Source organism: Mobula hypostoma, chromosome 9 (genome assembly GCF_963921235.1).
Source record: "Mobula hypostoma chromosome 9, sMobHyp1.1, whole genome shotgun sequence".
Lineage (NCBI taxonomy): Eukaryota > Metazoa > Chordata > Chondrichthyes > Myliobatiformes > Myliobatidae > Mobula > Mobula hypostoma.
Window position 1 is genome coordinate 99,694,827 of NC_086105.1, and position 21,510 is coordinate 99,716,336.

Below are 21,510 nucleotides of genomic sequence, written 5' to 3' on the forward strand. Positions count from 1 at the left end.
CACAATGGATAAATGGAACCCAGTGGTATATGGATGTGACCAAACATTTCTCTTTGTTGCAACCTAATGCTGAGAAACTAGGTTGGAAACTATTTTCATTGACATTTTCAGTACAAGTTCCTTATTTCTCAAATCAGAATACTATTTGAGTATTAGCTATATGCAATTTGGATGTGGTACTTCCTACAAGTGAATGCATTTTTTAAAAATGTATTTCATAAATTTTGGAATGCTCCTGGGTAATGTTACATAGATGCACATTCAGTCTAGCACAAATAAGCAAAACAAATATTTGGCTTCTACCTGCTAGTAATTGGTTATTCTTCAGTTCATTTGAGCATGAGCACTTCAGCCTAGGAGTGCACTTTAAAGAATTTTAAAGCATTCAAACTCCACTCTCTGTATGGATGCACCTGTTTCATTGAAATGAAGTCAATTTGGTGAGGTGCTACCAAAAGCTTGCGATTGCATAGTGGGATTAACTGAAGATTGAATGTTAACTTGCAACTTCAGACTGAAAATCGATTAGAGCAGGAAAAAGTTATTTTTAAATTAACATAAGCATTTCAACTCCAGAGCACTATGTAGGGTGTTAATGAGCACAGTGCTACCACCTGTAGTGCCTGGTTAGTAATCCCCACCCTCCATACTATCTCACTGTGGCAATGAACAGCTATTTATCCTTTGTAGAGCAATAAAAATAAGTGACCAGAGATTCTCAGCAGGTGGAACAGCATCAAAGAGAAAAGTATCTACGTTTTGGGTCAAAACCCTGTATCAGGAGTATTTCTTTTTTTAAGTTGCTGTTGACACCACTGTTAAATTGCACTACTAGTAAAGCTAGCATAGTGTAATTCGTTATTTCCCATTGAAAATTAGGAACTATAATTGTATGGGATGAATAGCACTGTTGATTTCCAAAGTTGTAATGTGTCTATGGCAGGAGCTTGGAAGCGGACAATATGGATCAAAAGTGATGGTTTCATAACACAGCAGGACATGATCCAGAATTTATAACCTAAAATTAGAAACTGGCACCAAAAATGGAACTAAAGAAATAGCTGAAAGCAAGAAAGCTTTTGTGATAGATACTAATTATTTTTGTCCTTCTGTGCCGTTGACCACTCTGATGCTTCTACCATGTCAAATGCACAGCATGTGGCTTAAATTTGGAATCCAGAACAAAGTTTTTAAATGTATTGTCAATAGTAGAAAGGCTCATTTATTAAATACTGGTGGGCATGAAAAAAAATCCCAAATAGCACCATCATGGCCCAGTTTACACCAAAACTTAACATTTATTTTCTCCCCATGGCTAACTCTATTCCGTTAGAGGAGCACAGTGAATAGTTTACTGAATATATCGGGGTGATTAGGCATTAAACTAAGTTCAAAGAGCACACTCCATACTTGTAGCCTAATCACAAATTAAGGCACTTGGCACAAGAGAAATTTTCAAGTGTTATTCCCTTTCTGTAATCCCAAATAAACTTAGTTTCGTTTGCAACAACCAGATTGGAACAGGTTACTCAATCACCCACTACTGCAAATTTCCAAATTAGATTTGGGGATCACCTGGCTCCGAAGTTTCAAGGCACAAATTTAGCTAAGACCAGTGAATTAAGATTAGTCATACTCAATTTATCTCTTCATTTTTAAATCCTTAAGAATGATAGTAGTCTGGGAGGAGAGAAGCAATGAATAATAACACACTGAGGATCAAAAATTATTTTAATTCCCATATTGATAATAAAAATAATTCCATGAATTCTGTAAACCACTGCATAAATGCTATAGTGTAAAAATCTTAACAAGTGTTAACAATTTAAACAATGAACTAGAGTAAAATGATTATGCATTTATAAATACCTTCTGTAAGAACATTCCATTCAGATCGCCATTGTTTGTGTACACTCACCTAGACTGCATACAACAGGCTTCCATAAATTAATACACAAAATGAAAAATTCCAATAATATTCAATTAAGGTCTTGTTTTGACCACACAAAATTAATATACCAAGACAATATTTCAGTAATATTTAGACACTAGTTAAGATATGAGCTATTCCACATCAATACATAAATCACAGAGTCAGGGATATGTTACTAATGTAATACATTTCGCCAGTAATGTAATTGAATTCTTGCACCTTATGTAATTGAATGTCAAATTTTCATGAGAACAAGGTGGCTAAATTAGTTTGTTGCAGATCTGAAGCAACTATTTACTGGTTTAGCTGTTTTCTATTCATGCAAAGTTTTAGATTGGTCAGTCCTGTATGCCTTCTGATTTAAAAAAAAATGCAAGCGGCATACATAATTATGATTGGATTAAAGCAAAAAAAGATAAAGGGGGCAGTTGGGTATTTCATTTGAAGTGAAATGGTGATGTGCACAGAAACTAGCACAAATACATAGCTGCTGGATTTTTCCAACAGTCCATCATGCCTGCTGCCCTGGTCATAACAATAACCCCATTCAAAGAGCTTTCAAAATAAACAGATCTATAAATGCAGCTTAACTGCTACAGAATGGTTTACAGATTGTTCCTTTAAACCCTGAGAAAATACGAGTTTTTTTCCCTCCCATTTCATTGCTCTTCCCAGGCTGAGGAACTTGCATATAAATATTCTGAAAGTGTGTTCACATAGAAACTAATTCCATTAAAAAATTAAATTTTTACAGCAAAGTTAAGATCTTAAGACTGAAAATACTTTTACTCTGTACATTTACATCAATGGAATTATCGTCAGGTAAAAGATGAAGGCTAGTCTCAGTAATTGGCCATCTCAGCACATCTACCACCCGTCAATTATGGGCTATTATATAATGAATCCAATTTGTTTCCATGAACAATTCTGGCAGTAAAAAGTTACAATAACCAAGATTAACTATTTGTTGTTGCTTAACTTGTTCGTCTTTGATTACTGTTGCCCATGGTGATTTTCTATAGCATGGACCAATTGTGAAGTGGAGCAAATTATGTTATAAACTTAATTAGTTATTACAATTTAATTAATTCTACAAACCTTGCAGAAAATAGGCATTACTGCAATAGCCACAGGATTACATTTTATTGACATGGCAACAAGCTATTTCTATACTCAAGCATGTATTACAATAAATGAGCCTTAAAACACACCTACTGATGTGCAACAAAGTTATCACTTGCTGGAGGATACAAGTTTATTCATATACTAAAATGCTGCACTTCTGCTACGGGCAATTGGGGAAGACCATAAACACAGCTAATTAATTCTCCAAAAGGGGTAATCAGAGTATGACAAGGAACTGCACTACTCCCATCCTCATTAAGAGGGAAATAATTAATAGAAAAAGGTTCAGCCACAAAAGAATGTACCTATTGAATCAAAGGGCACAGGCACTGGATAGAATTCAGGAATTGTTAACATTATCCTTCCTGGCTCAATAGAATAAATTCAGACTGCTTAAAGTATCACTGACAAATCACATCAGTTAGCCGATATCTCACTGAACTATCTCTAAGTGGGATTGATACAATTCTTTAAAAATAGCGATGGAGATGGATTCATAAAATAAATGACAAGTTCTTTCAGCCCATCATGTTTGTGGTGGTTGAAAAAGTGCAAACCCACCTAATCCCATCTCCCAAGCACTAGATTCTTAAACCCTGCATTTCACAATTTTTAAATACGTCAAGCTGGTGCAGAATTCTATTTCGGAACCACTGGGCAATGCGGTTAACCGTTATATGGGGGAAATAGTTTGTATACCAACACACATTCAGTGACTTCACATACCTGGGAAAGATTTATTTCAACCCTGACAAGCTACTCACTATGGGAATTTCAGCAATTTATTCGTTATCACACTGCATGTAACTGTACCACCTTCCTAATCTTAACTGACCGAACCCAAAACTCAAGTCTGTTAACTATAAAACACATTAGATAATGTAAATGTTTATCTTTTGATATATTTTTGTAATATAGTTGGACAATTTTTTCTATACAATTGGTTCCTTGAGGATGGGGCATAGTATTCAGCATTTAATGTTTGAGTGGCTCTTAAGGCAGTTTTGGCACTGTAGGTTACTTTTTAAAATGCTCTTTGTTGACCATTTACACTTTTCTACCAGTTTGGCACCATTAATGCTAACCATTTCTTCCACAGGTTACTTCTGCGCATACTTCATACTTAATATATAGCACAAAGTGTGCAGGTCAAAGAAAACTTACATTTAATATATACATTTTCCCACTATCACTCAGCAAATGGAAGGAACTACAGAAAAAGAATCAAACATTAATTCACTGCAAATATTTAGGACATTTTGTGTTCAGGGTTTAATGTTTCTTATTAAGTGCTCTGCAACTTCAACTTTGCATTTCATTTTTTTAAAATTGGAGTTCATTGAGTTCTTTCTTGTACAAAAGTCACAATAATGCTAAGTAGTGGGGCTTCAGAGGGTAAATGCTCAGCTGGTGTTGTGAGGCAGTGGTTTACTAGGCCAGGTCACTCAGCACCTCCAAAGTATTTTATAATTTATAACTGACAGATCAGGGAGAAAAAAAGGAAAAAGTTAATCTCATGCTATCTAGGTTTAAGACAGTGAATGAGTGATCAAACGGTTCATTGCTGCAGTGATGTACAAGCTTTGGTACAGCACTGATGTTGTGCAAAGAACAAAAAAAAAGGTTAGTTAGGACTAACAAGATCCAATGAGAATAGTGACAGCTAGCTCATGAAAATCTGGATGATAATCTTAGCTTGGGCTGAATATATAATTTTACAACATATCAATTAAGGAAATTAAGTTGATTGGGCTTTCTGAACAAGTACTGACCCACAAAGCCGAAGAGGGAGGACACCAATAAAACTACAGGCAATCTGGTATTTCTGTTACCTTTATAAGTCTTTGGCCTGGGCAGCTAATAGGCAAGTACTTGAAGAAAGCAGTTAAGAAATTGCCTTGTCAAATGTATTTATTTAGAGATACAGCATAGAATAAGCCCTTTGAGATGCACCGCCCAGTAGCCCCTGATTTAACCCTCACCTAATCACGGGACAATTTACAATGGCCAATTAACTTACTAGCCAGTACGTCTTTGGACTGTGGCAGGAAAGCAGAGCAACTGGAGAAAACCCATGCATTCCACAGGCAGAACGTACAAACTCCATACAGGGGTTACTGGGATTGAACTCCGATACCCCAAGCTGTAATAACATCACGCTAACTGCTGCGATACTCTAAAGTTGACTAATAATCTTGCTTTAATGCAACAGAAATTCTTAATACTGATTTATATCAACTCTTTTTTTCCTACCATACTGTTTCCTTCCAATTACTAGATACTGGCCAAATTGCTAGTTTATGAAAAGAGAGTGAATACTTAAATGTATAATGAATACTGCACGTCAGTCAATGGCGCACATTCAGCACACGAAGTGAAAATAAATGGGGTCATTGGTTTTCTATCATAATGATGGCAGAGTACAGTACATGCAGTAATGAACGAATTTAGTTACATAGTTCCTCATGAATGCCAACAGTAGTGCACAAGCAATAATATGTAATAGGTTTAACCATTAACATGTTTCAATACAAAAAAAACCTACAAAATTCTTCTAAGCAGTTTAATTAAGCATTGATGCATATGGCCACTATTTCTTTTGGAAAAAACAACAAATACCAAGCAAAAGTTTTCTTCACAATAATCTTGAATACATGAAAGTAAACCTTGAATTGTTGACTGCTTATGTAAAGTTGCTATTTTCCCCCAATAGTTTACTTAGTAGCTGCTGAACTCAACACAATCCACATTCTTTTAAAGAAATGTTAGCAATCTGTGATCAAAGAGCATTTCATGTAATAAGTTTCATTTTTATACAAAAATTGGAATTTTTTTTCCCTTATTGAGAACATGATACAGAATTAAAATTTCTAATTTTGGTCACTGTTTCAGCAATTCTGCCTATAACAAGCTACCGTTTAGTATATACATGTCTTGTTAAAACTACAGATAATAAATTGCTATACAGAGAAGTTCTTTGGCAAAGACTACATGTGATCCAGAAGTCCATTATAACACTTCACCAAAGTGCAAAGAGCTTGTTTGGTTTGTGCACACAGTTCAGCAATAGTGGAGGATAGGGAGACATTGAGATTTGGTGGGTGGGTGAAACAAATGAATTTCACATGGTAAAATTTGTATTACTCCAGGACAGGGGTTTCCAATCTGGGGTCCATGACGAAAAGAAAGGTTGGGAACCTCTACTCTAGAAGCAAGTTCAACTCAGTTGCAAAATTTATACTGATGTGCATAGAATTTTAATCAGAGGTGGAAAATTACCCACCCAATGACATGATGAAAACAGTCTCTAAATCCACAGTGTACCAGGACACAAGTTCCTCAGTTTACTGCATAACTACAAATATATTTAAAGGTTAGTGGCAGTGTGTTTCATGAAATTGGTCCTTAACCACTGCATTTAGTTTACTGTACTACACAGAGTTATAGTCATTTAGACTTTCAATCAATAATGGACCCATCATCGAAAGAGAAGTATACACATAAATTCAAGGACATTAATTCTGGGTGCTTTTGAGGTTTTGGCTTGGATAAGTTAATCCAATATTTAATGTCATTGATACTTTAAAGACTTCAAATTTATTAATTATACATAGAATGGGAATTTCAAAGTTTTCCTGATTACATGTTACTGTAAACAATTAAAATTTAGTTCAGCTGCCTTAGTTCAGATTTCTTCCAAACACGCTGTTTTGGTGGAAGCTTAACTAGTAAGGTTGGTTGTAATGTCAAATCCATAACTGTAATGATTAGGTTCTATCAAACCAGCCACTTCCTCAGTTACTTGTTTCAAGGATGTTCCAATAAGGACTTGGACTCCTCTACATTTACACATGGGGCTAAACAATATGCAAGTCTTAAAAAGATCTCAAATTTTAAAATTAATGGTCAACAACACTTTATGATCCATTCACTCAGGATTTAAAGTATATGTTACTATAGGTTTCTTTGAGCACTTTGTTGGCAATATTATTAATGGACTTCTAATACAGAATGACAAGAAGTGAAGACAAATAATTTAAATCAACACAGTAATAGGTCAGTTTTTTTCCATTCTTAATTACAACTTGTACATACAATGCTGTTCAATCAAGTGACCAATATGAAAGAGAGGATAGGTCTTAGCCCTCCTGTAAGTATACTCAGAAATCAGACGGAACAAGTGGTGGAAATTTCAACATCCACAATCAGTATGGTTTTATCCTGAATTTTATGCACCTTACCTCTGTTCTATTAAGAGAAAGCTGGTCTGTGGTTTTGCATTAATTATATATTTAAGTATAAATCTGTATATATAATCAGTGCAAAGATTTCACAAAGTACCTTTGCCTGTCTGACAAAAGTTGTCATTGCAATTCAGGTTTAGGCAAGGCAGAAGGCACTTGGTAACAGTGGCCAGAAATTAGATAGTTATTTAAAATACTTAAAAGGCTAGGAGTTGCACCAACAGAGGAGGAAAAAAAAACTCATTAAAAATTTTCATGATGCTAGCTACAAAATCTCCAACCACAAGCTGGTCAATGCAGCTTACTTTGGAGAAAAGAAAAACAAAAAAAAGACTAGTTCATTTTATTATATAAAATAGCAAACTTGTCTTCAGACTATTTGTTTGCTTAGTTTAGCATATGTGCCTTTATGAAACTGCTGCTGGTTATCCTTTTAAGCATTAAAAGTTTGCATTTAATTTATAAATTGAAAAATGTAAAAATCCTAGCAAGTTGCACAATACTAATATTTATAATTGTACTTAATTAGAATAGGAAATCTAACAATGTTCACTGTACTATAATTTAACAGTAAGAATTGGAATACCAAATATCTATTAATAGGTTTCACAGTACACATACAAAGCTTTATATCATCACATATTCTGAAAAAAAACTACAAAGCAGCTTGAAAGCAATTTATTATATCTTCTAAATGAAAAAAAATACCCAGGTTAACAAAGTGCTTTACAGGAAATTAAACCTCTTCACATAACCTAGTCTTTTTTTTCCTTTTTAAATTTTATATGTAAAATACTAGAACATAAAAATGCTAAAGCTGCAGTGCTCTGCATGCAGTATTCATTGGAAATACACAGCAAGTCAATCCTACACTAGAACTTGGTATCTGAAGTGCCTACAGTTTACTTCAATTGCATTTCTGAATGCATGCGGTAGAGTCCAGTTGTAAACTTAGAAGTGATGGAAATGCAGCAACACTGTCTATGAAGCACGGTCAGACTAAAGCAAACTGTATAGCTAAACGTGCTTAACAAAATACCGAAGGAGTTACTGTGAATAACAGGTTTACCAAGATGCATATAGCAAGCTTTCCTAGTGGAAAGAGCTATATGCATTTTTTTAAAAATTAGAGACGAATGCTGTATTTTGTAGGGTAGGATGTACTCACTGCGTAATATAAAATATTTCCAACATGAGGGGGCACTACAGCTTTGATTTGTTAGAATAGTGTAGTCGTTCTTCAAAAGGCTAGTCCCTGTACCTAGAATATATTCATCACCAGTTCATTACTTTAGTTTTACAATAGGGACATTCAATTTTGTTAGGTGCACAGTGCTCACAGAGGACATAATGCTGGCAAGGCTGGAGTAATATAGAACGGTCACGTTCCTGGCATACAATGCATTTCTTCGACTGGAGCTGATATATTACCTGTATTGAATGAAAAAAATATTGTGATCTGAACATAGTAATTTCTTTGCCAAGTTTATAACATTATGTACATTTTTTTTAATTTGTAGAGATTACATAAAGGCTTTTTATGAGAGGTTACAAAAACTATTGAACTGTTAGTCTGACATCAGTGGTTATGAAGTTGTTAGAATTGACTGTTAGGGATGAGATTACAGAGAATCTCGAGGCACATGACAAGATAGGCCAAAGTCAGCATGGTCTCCTGAAAGGAAAATCCTGCCTGACTAACCTACCGCAATTTCTTGAGGAAATTACAAGCAGGCTGGACAAAGGAGATGCAGTAGATGTGGTGGACTTGGATTTTCAGAAGGCCTTTGACAAGGTGTCGCACACGAAGCTGCTTAGCAAGGTAAGAGCCCGTGGAATTACAGGGAAGTTACTAGCATGGGTGGAACATTGGCTGATCAGCAGAAAACAGAGTGGGAATAAAGGGATCCTATTTTGGCTGACTGCCAGTTCCCAGTGGAGTTTCACAGGGGTCAGTGTTGGGACCACTGCTTTTTACTATGTATGTCAATAACTTGGACTATGGGATTAATGGATTTGTGGCTAAATTTGCCAATGATACACAGATAGGTGGAGCAGCGGGAAGTGTTGAGGAAAAAGAGAGAGCCTGCAGAGAGACTTAGAGAGTTTAGGGGAATGGGCAAAGTGGCAAATGAAATACAATGCTGGAAAGTGTATGTATACTTTGGTGGAAGAAATAAACGGGCAGACTATTATTTAGATGGGGAGAGAATTCAGAACGCAAAGATGCAAAGGAACTTGGGAGTCCTTGAGCAGGATACCCTAAAGGTTAACCTGCAGGTTGAATCAGTGGTGAAGGCGGCGATTGCAATGTCTAGAGGTATAGAATGTAAGAGCTGGGATGTGATGTTGAAGCTCTATAAGGCACTCATGAGACCACATGGAGTACTGTGTGCAGTTTTGGGCTCCTTATTTCAGAAAGGATATACTGACATTGGAGAGGGTTAAGTGAAGGTTCATGAGAATGATTACAAGAATGAAAGGAATGAAAGGGTTACCGTATGAGGAACGTCTGGCAGCTCTTGGGCTGTATTCTCTGGAGTTCAGGAGAATGAAGGGGATCTTATAGAAATATTCTGAATGTTAAAAGGCCTGAACAGATTAGATATGGCAGAGTTATTTCCCATGGTAGGGCATTCTAGGACATGAGGCCACAAATTCAGGGTTGAAGGATGTCCATTTAGAACAGAGATGTGGAGAAATTACTTTAGTCAGAGGGTGGTAAATCTGGAATTTGTTGCCACAAGTGGCTGTGGAGGCCAAGCCAATGGGTGCATTTAAGGCAGAGATAGATAAGAATTGGATCAGCCCATGATTGAATGGCAGAGTAGACTCAATGGGCCAAATGGCCTATTTCTGCTCCTATATCTTATGGTCGTTTGTAACATGCATCTATGACCACTGCTGGGCAAGAAATATTCTAGTTTAGTACAAGCTCTGTATCTGTCAGTCCCTTTTCCCCACCTTCAAGCAAAATAGCACAGCCCTATTAATGGAACCTCCTGGCCTAAAGGTCTGGGCAAATAACAGATAGTTTCCAGTTCATGATACTCAAAATAAAATTATTTTATTCCTCAGGCTCCACTCTCTGATCACGAGGGCTGAGGCAAGTAATTTCCAAGGTTTTGTTATATAGCAGAATACAATGAAGTTGGCCTCTGAGAGTGCCAACACTCAATATAGTCAGCCATCATTTAGTTCTTCAAAGCCAAGTTTACATTACTTGTGCAAATATAATTCAATCTGTGGGTAAAACTTCACACACACAAACAACATCAACTGGAAAGCAGAAAGGAGAGCTATATTCTAGAAGTGACATGGTGAATTGAAATCAGTCAATTCAACCAGATAAGCAATGAAACTAATTGCTTCCTATTACGTAGAGGTTAAGTCATACAGTGGGTAATGCATGCTTACTTAAGTAAATAATGCAATAGAGGTTTCAAAATAGGAGAGTGGATAAGAACTGTATAGTATTTTTTCAATGTATACATGCCTCTATTTTCAACACCGTAAACAAATTCCAACTCACCCCATCTACAAGGTCCAAATCTGCACGCAATTGGCCTTGTATAGAATGTAACTTTGGTAAAGGAAGCTTGTCTATATCCCCATAGTTTCTAAGGAGGAGAAAGTTTGGAGAACGACATAAAGCATCAAAATCCTCCTGAAGCTTTTTTAGCTGTTTATCCACTTCTTCCTTCTGTTGTATTACTACTTGCCGTTCTGTATCAGCCACTTTTGCCCTTTCTTTGGCCTCCTGAGCTTCCTTTTGCCATGCATCACATGCCTAACAACAGAAACAAATCATAAAACAAGCAGAGGAAGAATGACTACTGTTATGGACATTAATTCATTCTCAAAAGTAAATGAGCAACTCCATCAGAACTCTTTTTTTTAAAAAAGAGATGCTGCATTCAGAACCCAACACCAATTAATGATCATTCCATTCAATCTGGGATTGAAGGAAGCTATATTGTGCTAATAAAATAATTGGCTGAAGCAAAGCAATAACAATCTACACTTGGAGCTACACTAAAGTGAAGTCTATTTCTATTGTGATGACACCAGTGAATGTGGTTCAGTTCAGTATATAATCATTTAGTTACACGATTTGTTATAACAGATACCAAACATTAGTTCACTATATGTAGTTTGTTTCATGTAATAGCAATGGCACACACTGAAAATAAACTGGAACTTAACAAATAAACAAACAAGAATGAAAAAACACAACTCATATAAAGCCCATGCAAACCTCTTGCCACCATCTCACCCCGGTGGGATTTCAACATTCTCTTACTAACTTTCTGGCAAACTAAACATCTATTAATAAGTGTAGAACCTCAGATCCTTCTTTTAATACTACTCCAATTCCTTGCAAATATATCAAATGATTCATACTTTCTAGTAATTTGTAGCATATCTGCACTAACTGGTGGGAGGTGAGCATTAGAAAGTTAAAGAAATATTTAAAAGTTACATCCACCTCCTTCACACCCACCTGTTTCACTTGTTGCCAAGAGTCTTCCCACTGTTTTATCTTGCGCTTTGCCTCCTCAAGTTCTCTCCGCACTCTGGCAAGCTCATTGTTACTAGAGCCAGCAGTGGTCGTTGTGGCACTACTACTGAATACAGGGGATGGACTGGGAGAGAAATTACCACTAACAAAGTGATCCCAGATACTTCCAGAAACACCATTCAAACCTAATGGAAGGAAAACAGATATTAAAGTGCACAATTCATTGAGCAAGCATGGGAAAAAAAAAAATCAGATTCTGATACTTGTGGCCTATCATCCACAAAATCTGGCCTTAAAAGCAAAGGAAGCATGGCAGTACCTCTACTTTCTTAGGAAGATTTAGCATGACATCTAAATCTATGACAAACTTCTACAGATGTGTAGTGGAGAGTATACTGACTGGCAGCATCACAACCTGGTATAGAAACACTGATACCGTTGAACTGAAAATCCTACCAAAAAGTAGTCCATCACAGGTGAACCCCTCCATTGAGCACATCTACTTGAAGCATTGTTGCAACAAAGCAGCATCCATCAGGGACCTCCACCACCCAGGACATGCTCTCTTCTCACTGCTGCCATCTAGAAGGCACAGGAGCATCAGTACTCACACCACCAGGTTCAGGAATAGTTATTACCCCTCAACTATTAGGCTCTTGAACCAAAGGGGATAACTTCACTCAACTTCACTTGCCCCATCAGTGAGGTGTTCCTACAATCTATGGATTTGCTTTCAAGGACTCTTCATCTCATGTTCTTGATATTTATTGCTTATTTATTATTTCTTTCTTTTTGTATTTGCAGTTTGTGTCTTTTGCCACCAGATGAATGCCCAAATTGGTGTGGTCTTTCACTGATTCTACTATGGCTATTATTCTATTACAGATATATTGAGTATACACACAAGAAAATAAATCGAGGTTATAAATGGTGACATGCATGTACTTTGATAATAAGTTTACTTTGACTTTGAAATCAACATGGAAGTGGCAACTTCCAGCATTTAATTTTCTACTCTGCTCTTGATACTTATTTAGCTAATTTCTTTATATCAAGGCATTATGCTTCTTTGTACTATTAATGTCCCAACCCAGTGTCATGCCCTTTCTATTCCCTCTCCATCCCCTCACCTAGAACTCCATCCTCAATTTGTGCTCCTTCATCTAGTTATTGTGCCTTGGCTCTCCCTAGACCCAATGCAATTTGGCTGGAGTATTCACGATGGTAATCAAATTTGAGAGAAAGTTTCCACCAAAAATTGGTAGAAAACTGGTACCAGTTTCCAGAAGGAACTGAGGAACATGTGACATAAGGGAGTGGAGGTGGCAGTTGGCACAAGAGTATGAAGTAGTAAATGAAGCGGGGCTAAGAGAATGACGATCATGAGTTCAGAAAGCATGTACAATGTATACTGTAAATGCAAAGTATGGTGAAACACGCAGGTGAGCTGCAGGCACAAATAGATGTGAGATATGTGATGTTACAACAATAACAGAACATGGTTGGAAAGAGAAAAGAATTGAATATTTTATAAATCTAGATGGTATAAGAGAGAAAATAATGGTAAAAGAGAGAAAAGTTGTTCTTGAGGAAATAAAGGACAAATTAAAAAGGACAGCATTATCAAGCAATTGGGATTATTCTGTAAACACCAAAAGGTGAGAGTGGGCTGAAGGAAATCTCCAGAGCAATTAGAGAAGTGTGCATGCAAACCTTCAATTACCACATTAGAGTATGAGGGAGAAGAATTTCTGAAATCTGTTCAGACGAACTTCCTTGATCAATACTTTTTTAACCCAATGAGGAAGAATGCATTAATGGATCTCCTTCCAGGGAATGAAGTGAGCCAAGAGGATCATGAAACTGTGGAGAATATCAAAGATGTGGATTATTCGCTCCCCCTTTCCATTACCAATCTAAATCAGAACTTAATTGGAAGAGGTCTAACAACAGAATGAGGGGGAATCTTGGCAGAGTGGACTGGCAGCTAAAATTGTAATGGAACAATGAGACCTTTCAAAGAGATGTCTCAAGAAGAGGTTACTTACATTCACACAAAAGTGAAAGACGGGGAACCAAAGCCAGAACTCTCATTTTATAGATAATTAAAAACAGAAGAAATGTGTGTGACAGATATCAGATGAAGAATTCAAGTGAGAACTGGGCTGAATACAAGATGAGAGGAGGTATAAAGGAAAATGAGGGCAATTGGAGAACATGGAAAAAAGCACAAGTTAACATAAAAAGAACAGCAAGTCTTCTAAAGGTGCATGAGTATTATGCAGGTGAGAGACATGGATCAAGAAGTAAATTTATACAGTGATGTAGATGGCAAAGTAGAAGACAAATCAGTGTCAGAGAATAGAAGTCTTCAGGCAGGAATTCACTGGTTTCACTGCAATCACTTTCTCCACATAAAAAAGGCAGGAATTCACAATCTGATTACCCCTGGATAACAAAGTGCATATAAAACAATCAGTTTCGTAGCATTAGTGAGGTATTTGGCTCCTTGAGCTTGTTCAGCTAATCAACATTACAGTGAATATGGTAGTAACCTGAATTCTGCATTCCTGCCAATTGCTAGTAACCTTACCCCATGCGCTTCCGGTTATCAAGCAGCAATCTACTTTTCCCTTAAAAAAAATACTCAAAAGCTTTGCTTCCACCATCATTTCAGGAAATGGCTCAACCCTCTGGAAAAAAATGTGCGTTTTTCTGTCTCCAAAGGATGACCTTACTTTTGAATAGAAACTTCAAGTTCTAAATTCTCTCAGAGGAAATATTCTTTTCACATTGACCTCGTCAAGATGCTTCATGATGTTACATCTTTCCCCAATGGACAAATCCTCCAAAGATACAGAGAGGTATCAGTGAAACTAAGAATAAAGTGAACATTTTGGCAGAAGGACACAAGGAATAATATAGACTAAGTAGTACAGATTTAAAAGGTATTTAGGGACACAGACCCTAATTCTTTGAAAGTGACAGGATACTTGGCAGGTACATGGAGCCTTCGGGAACAGGAGAGATCAGAAGCCTGACAAGACATAGTTCACTCAGGCTCGCCAAGTGAGCAGAAAGGGCAGCGACCTGTGGCAGATTTTGAGCTTTAAGCAGCAGCTAATCGGAGAGATCGGATGCCTAAGAAGATGTAGTTCACTGATTAAGTAGAAAAGGCAGTTTTGGAGCTTTGAGCAGTGGCCAATCCACATTTGGGATTGATTAGTAGGATCAAATTAAAGTAATGCAGAGATAAGTGGAGCAGCCATCATTGGAGTGTACAGAGTTAGGTGGAGGTTTTGAGGTTTTAGCTCTTCAGTGAGAGGACTGAGTGAGAGAAGGCAAAAGAGCAGTCCTGCTGAAGGATCTTGGCCCGAAACATGCACTGTACTCTTTTCCATAGAAGCTACCTGGCCCGCTGAGTTCCTCCAGCATTTTGTGTGTGAATGTGTATCTAGGTGCAACTGCTAACAACTCGTGTTGAAGAGCTGGAGCCGGAATGGATGAACCTAGGATCATTCAACAAGCTGAGGGTATGATAGATAGGACATACAGAGAGGTAGTTACATCTAAAGTGCAAGACACAGGAAACTGGATGATAGTCAGGAAGGGGAAAGGTGTTAAACAGCTAATGCAGAGTACCCCTGTGGACATCCCCCTAAAAAAGATATTACTTTGGATATTGTTTGGGGCGGGGCGGGGGGGTTGCTGAAATGAACTAGCAGAGGAAAGTCAGAATGGTCAGGTCTCTAGCACCGAGTCTGACTCTGCAAATCAGAAGGGAAGGAGGGAGAAGAGGTGAGCTGTGGTGATGGGGGATTTGTTAGTTAGGGGAACAGAAAGAACGTTCTGTGGATGAGAATGAGATTCCCAGATGCTAGGTTGCCTCCTGGGTGCCAGGGCCCAGGATATATTGGATCAAGTCCTCCACATCCTGAAGTGAGGGTGTGAACAGCCAGAGCTCGTTGTCCACTTAAGTATCAAAGACAAAGGTAGAAAGAGTGACAAGGTTCTGCAAAGGGAGTTAGGTGCTAAGTTAAAGGCCAGGACCTCCAGCATTGATCTCAGGATTGCTATCTATGCCATGTGCTAGAGAGGCCAGAAATATGAAGATTATACAGTTTAACACTTGGCTAAGGAGCTGGTGTAGGGGGGGAGGGCACAAGATTTCTGGATTATTGGGCTTTCTTCCAGGAAGGTGGGACCCGTACAGAGGAGATGGTTTGCATCTGAACTGGAAGGGGACTAATATCCTAGTGGGAAAGTTTGCTAGTGCTGAATGGTGGGGTTTAAACTAGAGTTGCAGGGGGATGGGACCCAGAGTGCCAGAACAATGAGTGGAGAGATTGTGGAATCAGATGTGGGTAAGACCTCAGACAAAATCAGGAATCTAAAGTTTGAGCACGGTGCGACTAGTGCCCTGAGCTGTGTATATTTCAATGCAAGAAGTATCATAGCAATGGTGTAAGAGCTCAGGGCATGGATCAACATCTGGAATTATGATATTGTGGCCATTACTGACACTTATTTGCAGGAGGGACAGGAATTGCAGCTCAACATTTCTGGGTACAATTGTTTCAAACGCAACAGAGCAGGAGGGATTAAAGGGGGACAAGTGACATTACTAGTCAGGGAAATTTTTACAGCAGTGCTCAGTCAGGATGGCCTGGAGAACTCGACCAGTGAGGCACTGTGGGTGAAACTGAGAAATAGGTATAACCACGTTAATGGGGCTATATTACAGACCATCCAACAATCCGAGGGATTTACAGGAACAAATTTGTATAGAGATCGCAGACTGTTGCAAGAAACACAAGATTGTTATAGTAGGTGATTTTAACTTTCCACATGTTGATTTGGGACTCCCATACTATAAAAGGACTAGATGAGATAGAGCTTGTAAAATGTGTTCAGGAATGTTTCCTTAATCACTACATAAAAGTCCCAATGAGAGAGTTTGTGGTGCTCCATCTGTTATTTAGGAATGAGACAGGGCAGGTGACAAAAGTTTGTGTAAGGATCACTTCGCATTTAGTGATAACAATGCCATTAGTTTCTAGGAAAATATACAAAAAGATAGTAACACACACAAAATGCTGGAGGAACTCAGCAGGCCAGGCCGCATCTATGAAAAAGAGTACTGTCAACATTTCAGGTCGAGACCCTTCACCAAGACTGGCCTGCTAAGTTCCTCCAGCACTTTGTGTTTATTGCTTGGATTTCCAGCATCTGCAGATTTTCTCTTAATAGGTCTGGTCCACAGGTTGAGATTCTAAATTGCAGAAAGGCCAATTTTGATGTTATCAGAAAGTATCTGGCAAGTATGAATTGGGAAAGGGTATTTTCAGTAAGTGGGAGACCTTCAAAAAATTAAATTTTGAGAGTACAAAGATTGTATGTGTGTCAGAATAAAAGGTAAAGATAACAAGTGTAGGGAAACTTGGGTTTCAAGAGATATTGAGATCTTGATTAAAAAAGAAAGGAGATGCATAGCAGGTATAGGCAAGTTGGAACAAATAAGAAATGCAAGAGAACAATTAAAGAAATCAAGAGGGCTAAAAGAAGGCATGATGCTGCCCTAACAGACAAGGTGAAGGAGAATCCTAAGGGTTTCTATAGATATATTAAGAGCAAAAGGATTGCAAGGGACAAAATTCGTCCTGTGGAAGATCAAAATGATAATCCATGTGTGGAGCCAAAAGAAATGGGGGGGGGGGGGATCTTAAATATTCTTTTTTGCATTTGTATTTACTCAGGAGACAGACAGAGTATACAGAAGTGAGGCAAGGCGGCATCAACTTCATGGACCCTAAACAGACTCCAGTGGAGGAGGTATTTGCTGTCCTGAGGCAAATCAGGGTGGATAAATCCCCAGGGCCTGACAAGGTGTTCCCTCAGACCCTACAGGAGGCAAGTGCAGAAAATATCGGCACCCTAACAGATATTTAAAGCATCTTTAGCAACAGGAAAGGTACCAGAGGACTGGAGGATAGCCTATGTTGTTCCGCTGTTTAAGAAAGTCTCTAAACGTAAACCAAGAAATTATAAATCAGTGCGTCTGACATCAGTAGTGGGAAAGTGACTGGAAGATAGTCTAAGGGACCAGATAAACAAGTAGTTGGATAGACGTGGATTGATTAAGGATAACAAGCATGGCTTCATGCCAGGCAGGTCATATCTAACCAATCTTAAAAGTTTTTCAAGGAAGTTACTAGGAAAGTGGATGAAGTCTACATGGACTTTTACAAGGCCCTGTATGGGAGGTTGGTCAAGGCTCAGTTGCTTGGCCTTCATAGTGAGGTAGCAAATTAGATTAGACATCGGCTTTGTGGGAGAAGCTACAGAGTGATCGTAGGTGGTTGCCTCCCTTGGACTGGAGGCCTGTGACTGGTGGAGTGCTGCAGGGATAGGTGCCGGGTCCATTGTTATGTGTCATCAACATCAATGATTGGGATGATAATGTGGTTAACTGGATCAGCAAAATTGTGGATGACACCAAGATTGTGTGGACAGCGAGGAGGAGTATCATGGCTTGCTGAGGGAGCTGGAAAAGTGGGAAATGGAATTTAATGCAGACAATTGCGAGGTGTTGCAAGGTTCAGCAGGACCAACTGGGGTAGGTCTTACACAGTGAATGGTAGGGCACTGAGGAGTGCAGTAAAACAGAGGGATCTGGGAATACAGGTCCATAGTTCATTGAAAGTGGTGTCACAGATACATAGTGTTGTAAACAAAGCTTTTGGTACATTGGCCTTCATAAATCAAAGTATTGAGTACAGGAGATGGGATGTTATGTTGAAGTTGTACAAGACATTGATGAGGCCCAATTTGCAGTATTGTGTGCAGTTTTAACCACCTATCTACAGGAAAGACATAAATAAGGTTGAAAGAATACAAAAAAAAATTTACCAGGATGTTGCCGGGTCTGGAGGACCCAAGTTATAAGGAAAGATTGAATCAGTTAGGGCTTTATTTCTTATAATTTTGTATACCACTATCAAATCTGTTCTCAGTCTGCCACATTCTGAGGGATATAGATAAGATAAATGTAGGCAGACTTTTTCCTCTGAGGTTGGGTGGGACTATAACCAGAGGTCATAGGTTAAGGGTGAAAAGTGATAAGTTTAAGAGGAACATGAGGGGAACTTCTTCAGAGCGTCGTGAAAGTGTGGAACGAGCTACCAGCACAAGTGGTGCACGCGAGCTCGATTTCAATATTTTGAGCAAAGTTTGGGTAGGTACATGGGTGGTAGAGCTATGGTCCTGCTGTTGGTCGATGGGAGTAGACAGCTTAAATGGTTTCAGCATGGACTAGATGGGCCAAAGGGTCTGTTTCTGCACTGTACTTTTCTAGAAACACACAGGTCAGACAGCATTAGTGGAAAGCGAACGTTATTGTTACAGCTCAGAGCCTTCATTAGAACTTCAGTTAACTGATTTTCTTCCCACGGGTGCAGTCTGAACTGATAGAAAATATTGAAAGCTCTTGTTTTTGTCAGATAAGATTTTTGTTTTACTTCCACATAGGATTCTGTGATTCATAAAGATATAGACGAAAGTACATTAGACTTGAAGTAAGATACTGGTTAAACCACAAATGGAGTACTGGTTATAATTCCCATCACCACACTTAAGCAAGTGTAAGCCTAAACAAATACAGAAGAGCTATAAGAAAGATGGATTTCAATTACAAGGTTAGACTGAAAAAACTGGGATGCTACTTGGAGCAAAGTTCAAGAGGAATTCTGATAGAAATGAACTTCATAGAGAAGCTACACCAATCAAGATATTGTTTCAAGAAGCAAGTAACAAATTAAAAGCAATGGCCAAGAAATGTAAGGGTTCTTTTAAAAAAATACACGAGCGTAGTTATGATTTGAAGCTCACAACCTACAAGGATCGGGTAATTACTGAAGCAAGGTTTTCAGAGAATTGTATAGGGATTTGAGAAAAAATATTTTTTAAGCTCCATGAGAAAAGAGCAGGGTAATGGGATCAAATTATTCAATAGAAGATAAGGGTCAGGGCTGTAGCCAGCAACACTGCAGGAACGACTTTGTAAATTTACATTTCATTCATGATAACACAAACAATGACACTATAAGTGTGCAAAATCTACATGCATGTGAATCTATGCGAGTATACCATGGTTTCCCCCCTAGAAATGTTCAACATACTACAAGGACACATTATTTAATAATCTACATGACAATAAAATAACAGATTATTGTAAATACAAGACCTACCATCAAATCATTAATAGATTTCTAAAAGTTTAATTTAAGATTTCCCCAAGTCAAAATGCATAATAGAAATCTGAGAAAGATTATAACAACTTACCCAAGGAACTGTGAGAAGAAGCTGAAGTACCTAGGAGAGTATGCTCAGATTTTGATTGTTGCTGAGACTGCTGCTGTGGAGCCATGCTGGATGAAAGGAAAGACTGGGAAAGGGAACCAAGTGGAGAGGCAGATAAGGAGGAAGAAGAATGCAAAGAAGAAGAACGAGCAAGAGATCCCGGAATATTTACAGGAGCCGAACTGCCCAATAGTCTTTGACCTGTGAATGTAAAGTAAATGAGAACTGAATATTTTTTTTTAAATCCGCTGTGCCAGAAAATACAACACATTACAAAGTTTATATCTTTATTGGGCCATTTTTAATTGGCACCAAGGCAAAAGCAACTCAGTGTTCAGTTAGAATTCAGCAGCAAAGCAGTAATGCTCATGTACTCCAAGTTACAGTAAATCTGTCTATGGGTCAATGGATCACAGCTTAATGATCTGTAGCCAAGGGGAAAGATGCCTGTACATACACATATTAATTAAAGGGAAAAGCTCTTTGACATTGCAATTTGCCTGAAGACATGAAGTTCAAGATCCACATCTGAAAAGTGAGCACATAATTCAAGGTAAGAGTGCATCACAATATAGCAAAACTTTGATCTGGTAGGCTGGGAATTTGGTGGTGTTAAAGATTTGCACATTTTCTAGACTATTGGACATTATTCCAACTAATGCTCCAACATTTCTAATTCACTTTATGACATCACAAAGTAGAGTAGCATAACATTTTCCAGCAAATCCAGTTGGTTTCAAGGGACTTTAGGAATGGGGGCCTTTGGGTGTCAGAGAGGGGCAAAACCAGAGCTGCCACGTGTCAAAGGGAGCAGAGGAATTGGGATCTGTTCAAAGGGGACACACTGAGTGAATTTTCAATGTGTCAAATACTGTGTTGATACTAGAGCCCCAGTGTCAGAGGAGGCATGGGGATATTGGTCTCTGATGCTGTGAGCTTGTGATGCAAATAAGCTTTTCATTGCAACTGTGCATATACAGTGTCTATAAAAAAATATTCAGCCCTTTGGAAGTTTTCATGTTTTACAACTCTGAACCACAGTGGATTTAATTTGGCGCTTTTTTTTAAAAACACACTGATCAACAGAGAAACTATTTTGTGTCAAAGTGAAAACAGGTCTCTACAAAGTGATATAAATTAATTACAAATATAAAAACACAAAATAATTGATTGCATAAGTATTCGTCCCTTTTTATATGACACACCAAATCATCACTGGTGCAGCCAATTGGTTGTAAAGTCACATAATTAGTTAAAAGGAGATCTGTTTTTGAAGACCAGTGTACAGTGTGTTTCAAATGATCGTAGTAAAAATACACCTGTATCTG

At 38.0% G+C, this 21,510-nt stretch overlaps 1 protein-coding gene across 4 annotated transcripts in view; it reads right to left on the bottom strand.

Annotated features, from left to right (window-relative positions):
* Positions 1 to 1,719: 1,719 nt before the first annotated feature.
* The window catches only part of unkl (unk like zinc finger), a 152,846-nt gene continuing 133,055 nt past the window's right edge, over positions 1,720 to 21,510 (bottom strand). For all 4 annotated transcript variants that reach the window (XM_063058762.1, XM_063058761.1, XM_063058763.1 and 1 more), the window contains 4 exons: positions 20,165 to 20,383; positions 11,807 to 12,009; positions 10,835 to 11,092; positions 1,720 to 8,733 (listed from right to left, as the gene is read on the bottom strand). In XM_063058762.1, the coding sequence (XP_062914832.1) occupies positions 8,578 to 8,733; positions 10,835 to 11,092; positions 11,807 to 12,009; positions 20,165 to 20,383 (836 nt within the window). In that variant the 3' untranslated portion in view covers positions 1,720 to 8,577. The remainder of the gene's footprint in view (positions 8,734 to 10,834; positions 11,093 to 11,806; positions 12,010 to 20,164; positions 20,384 to 21,510) is intronic.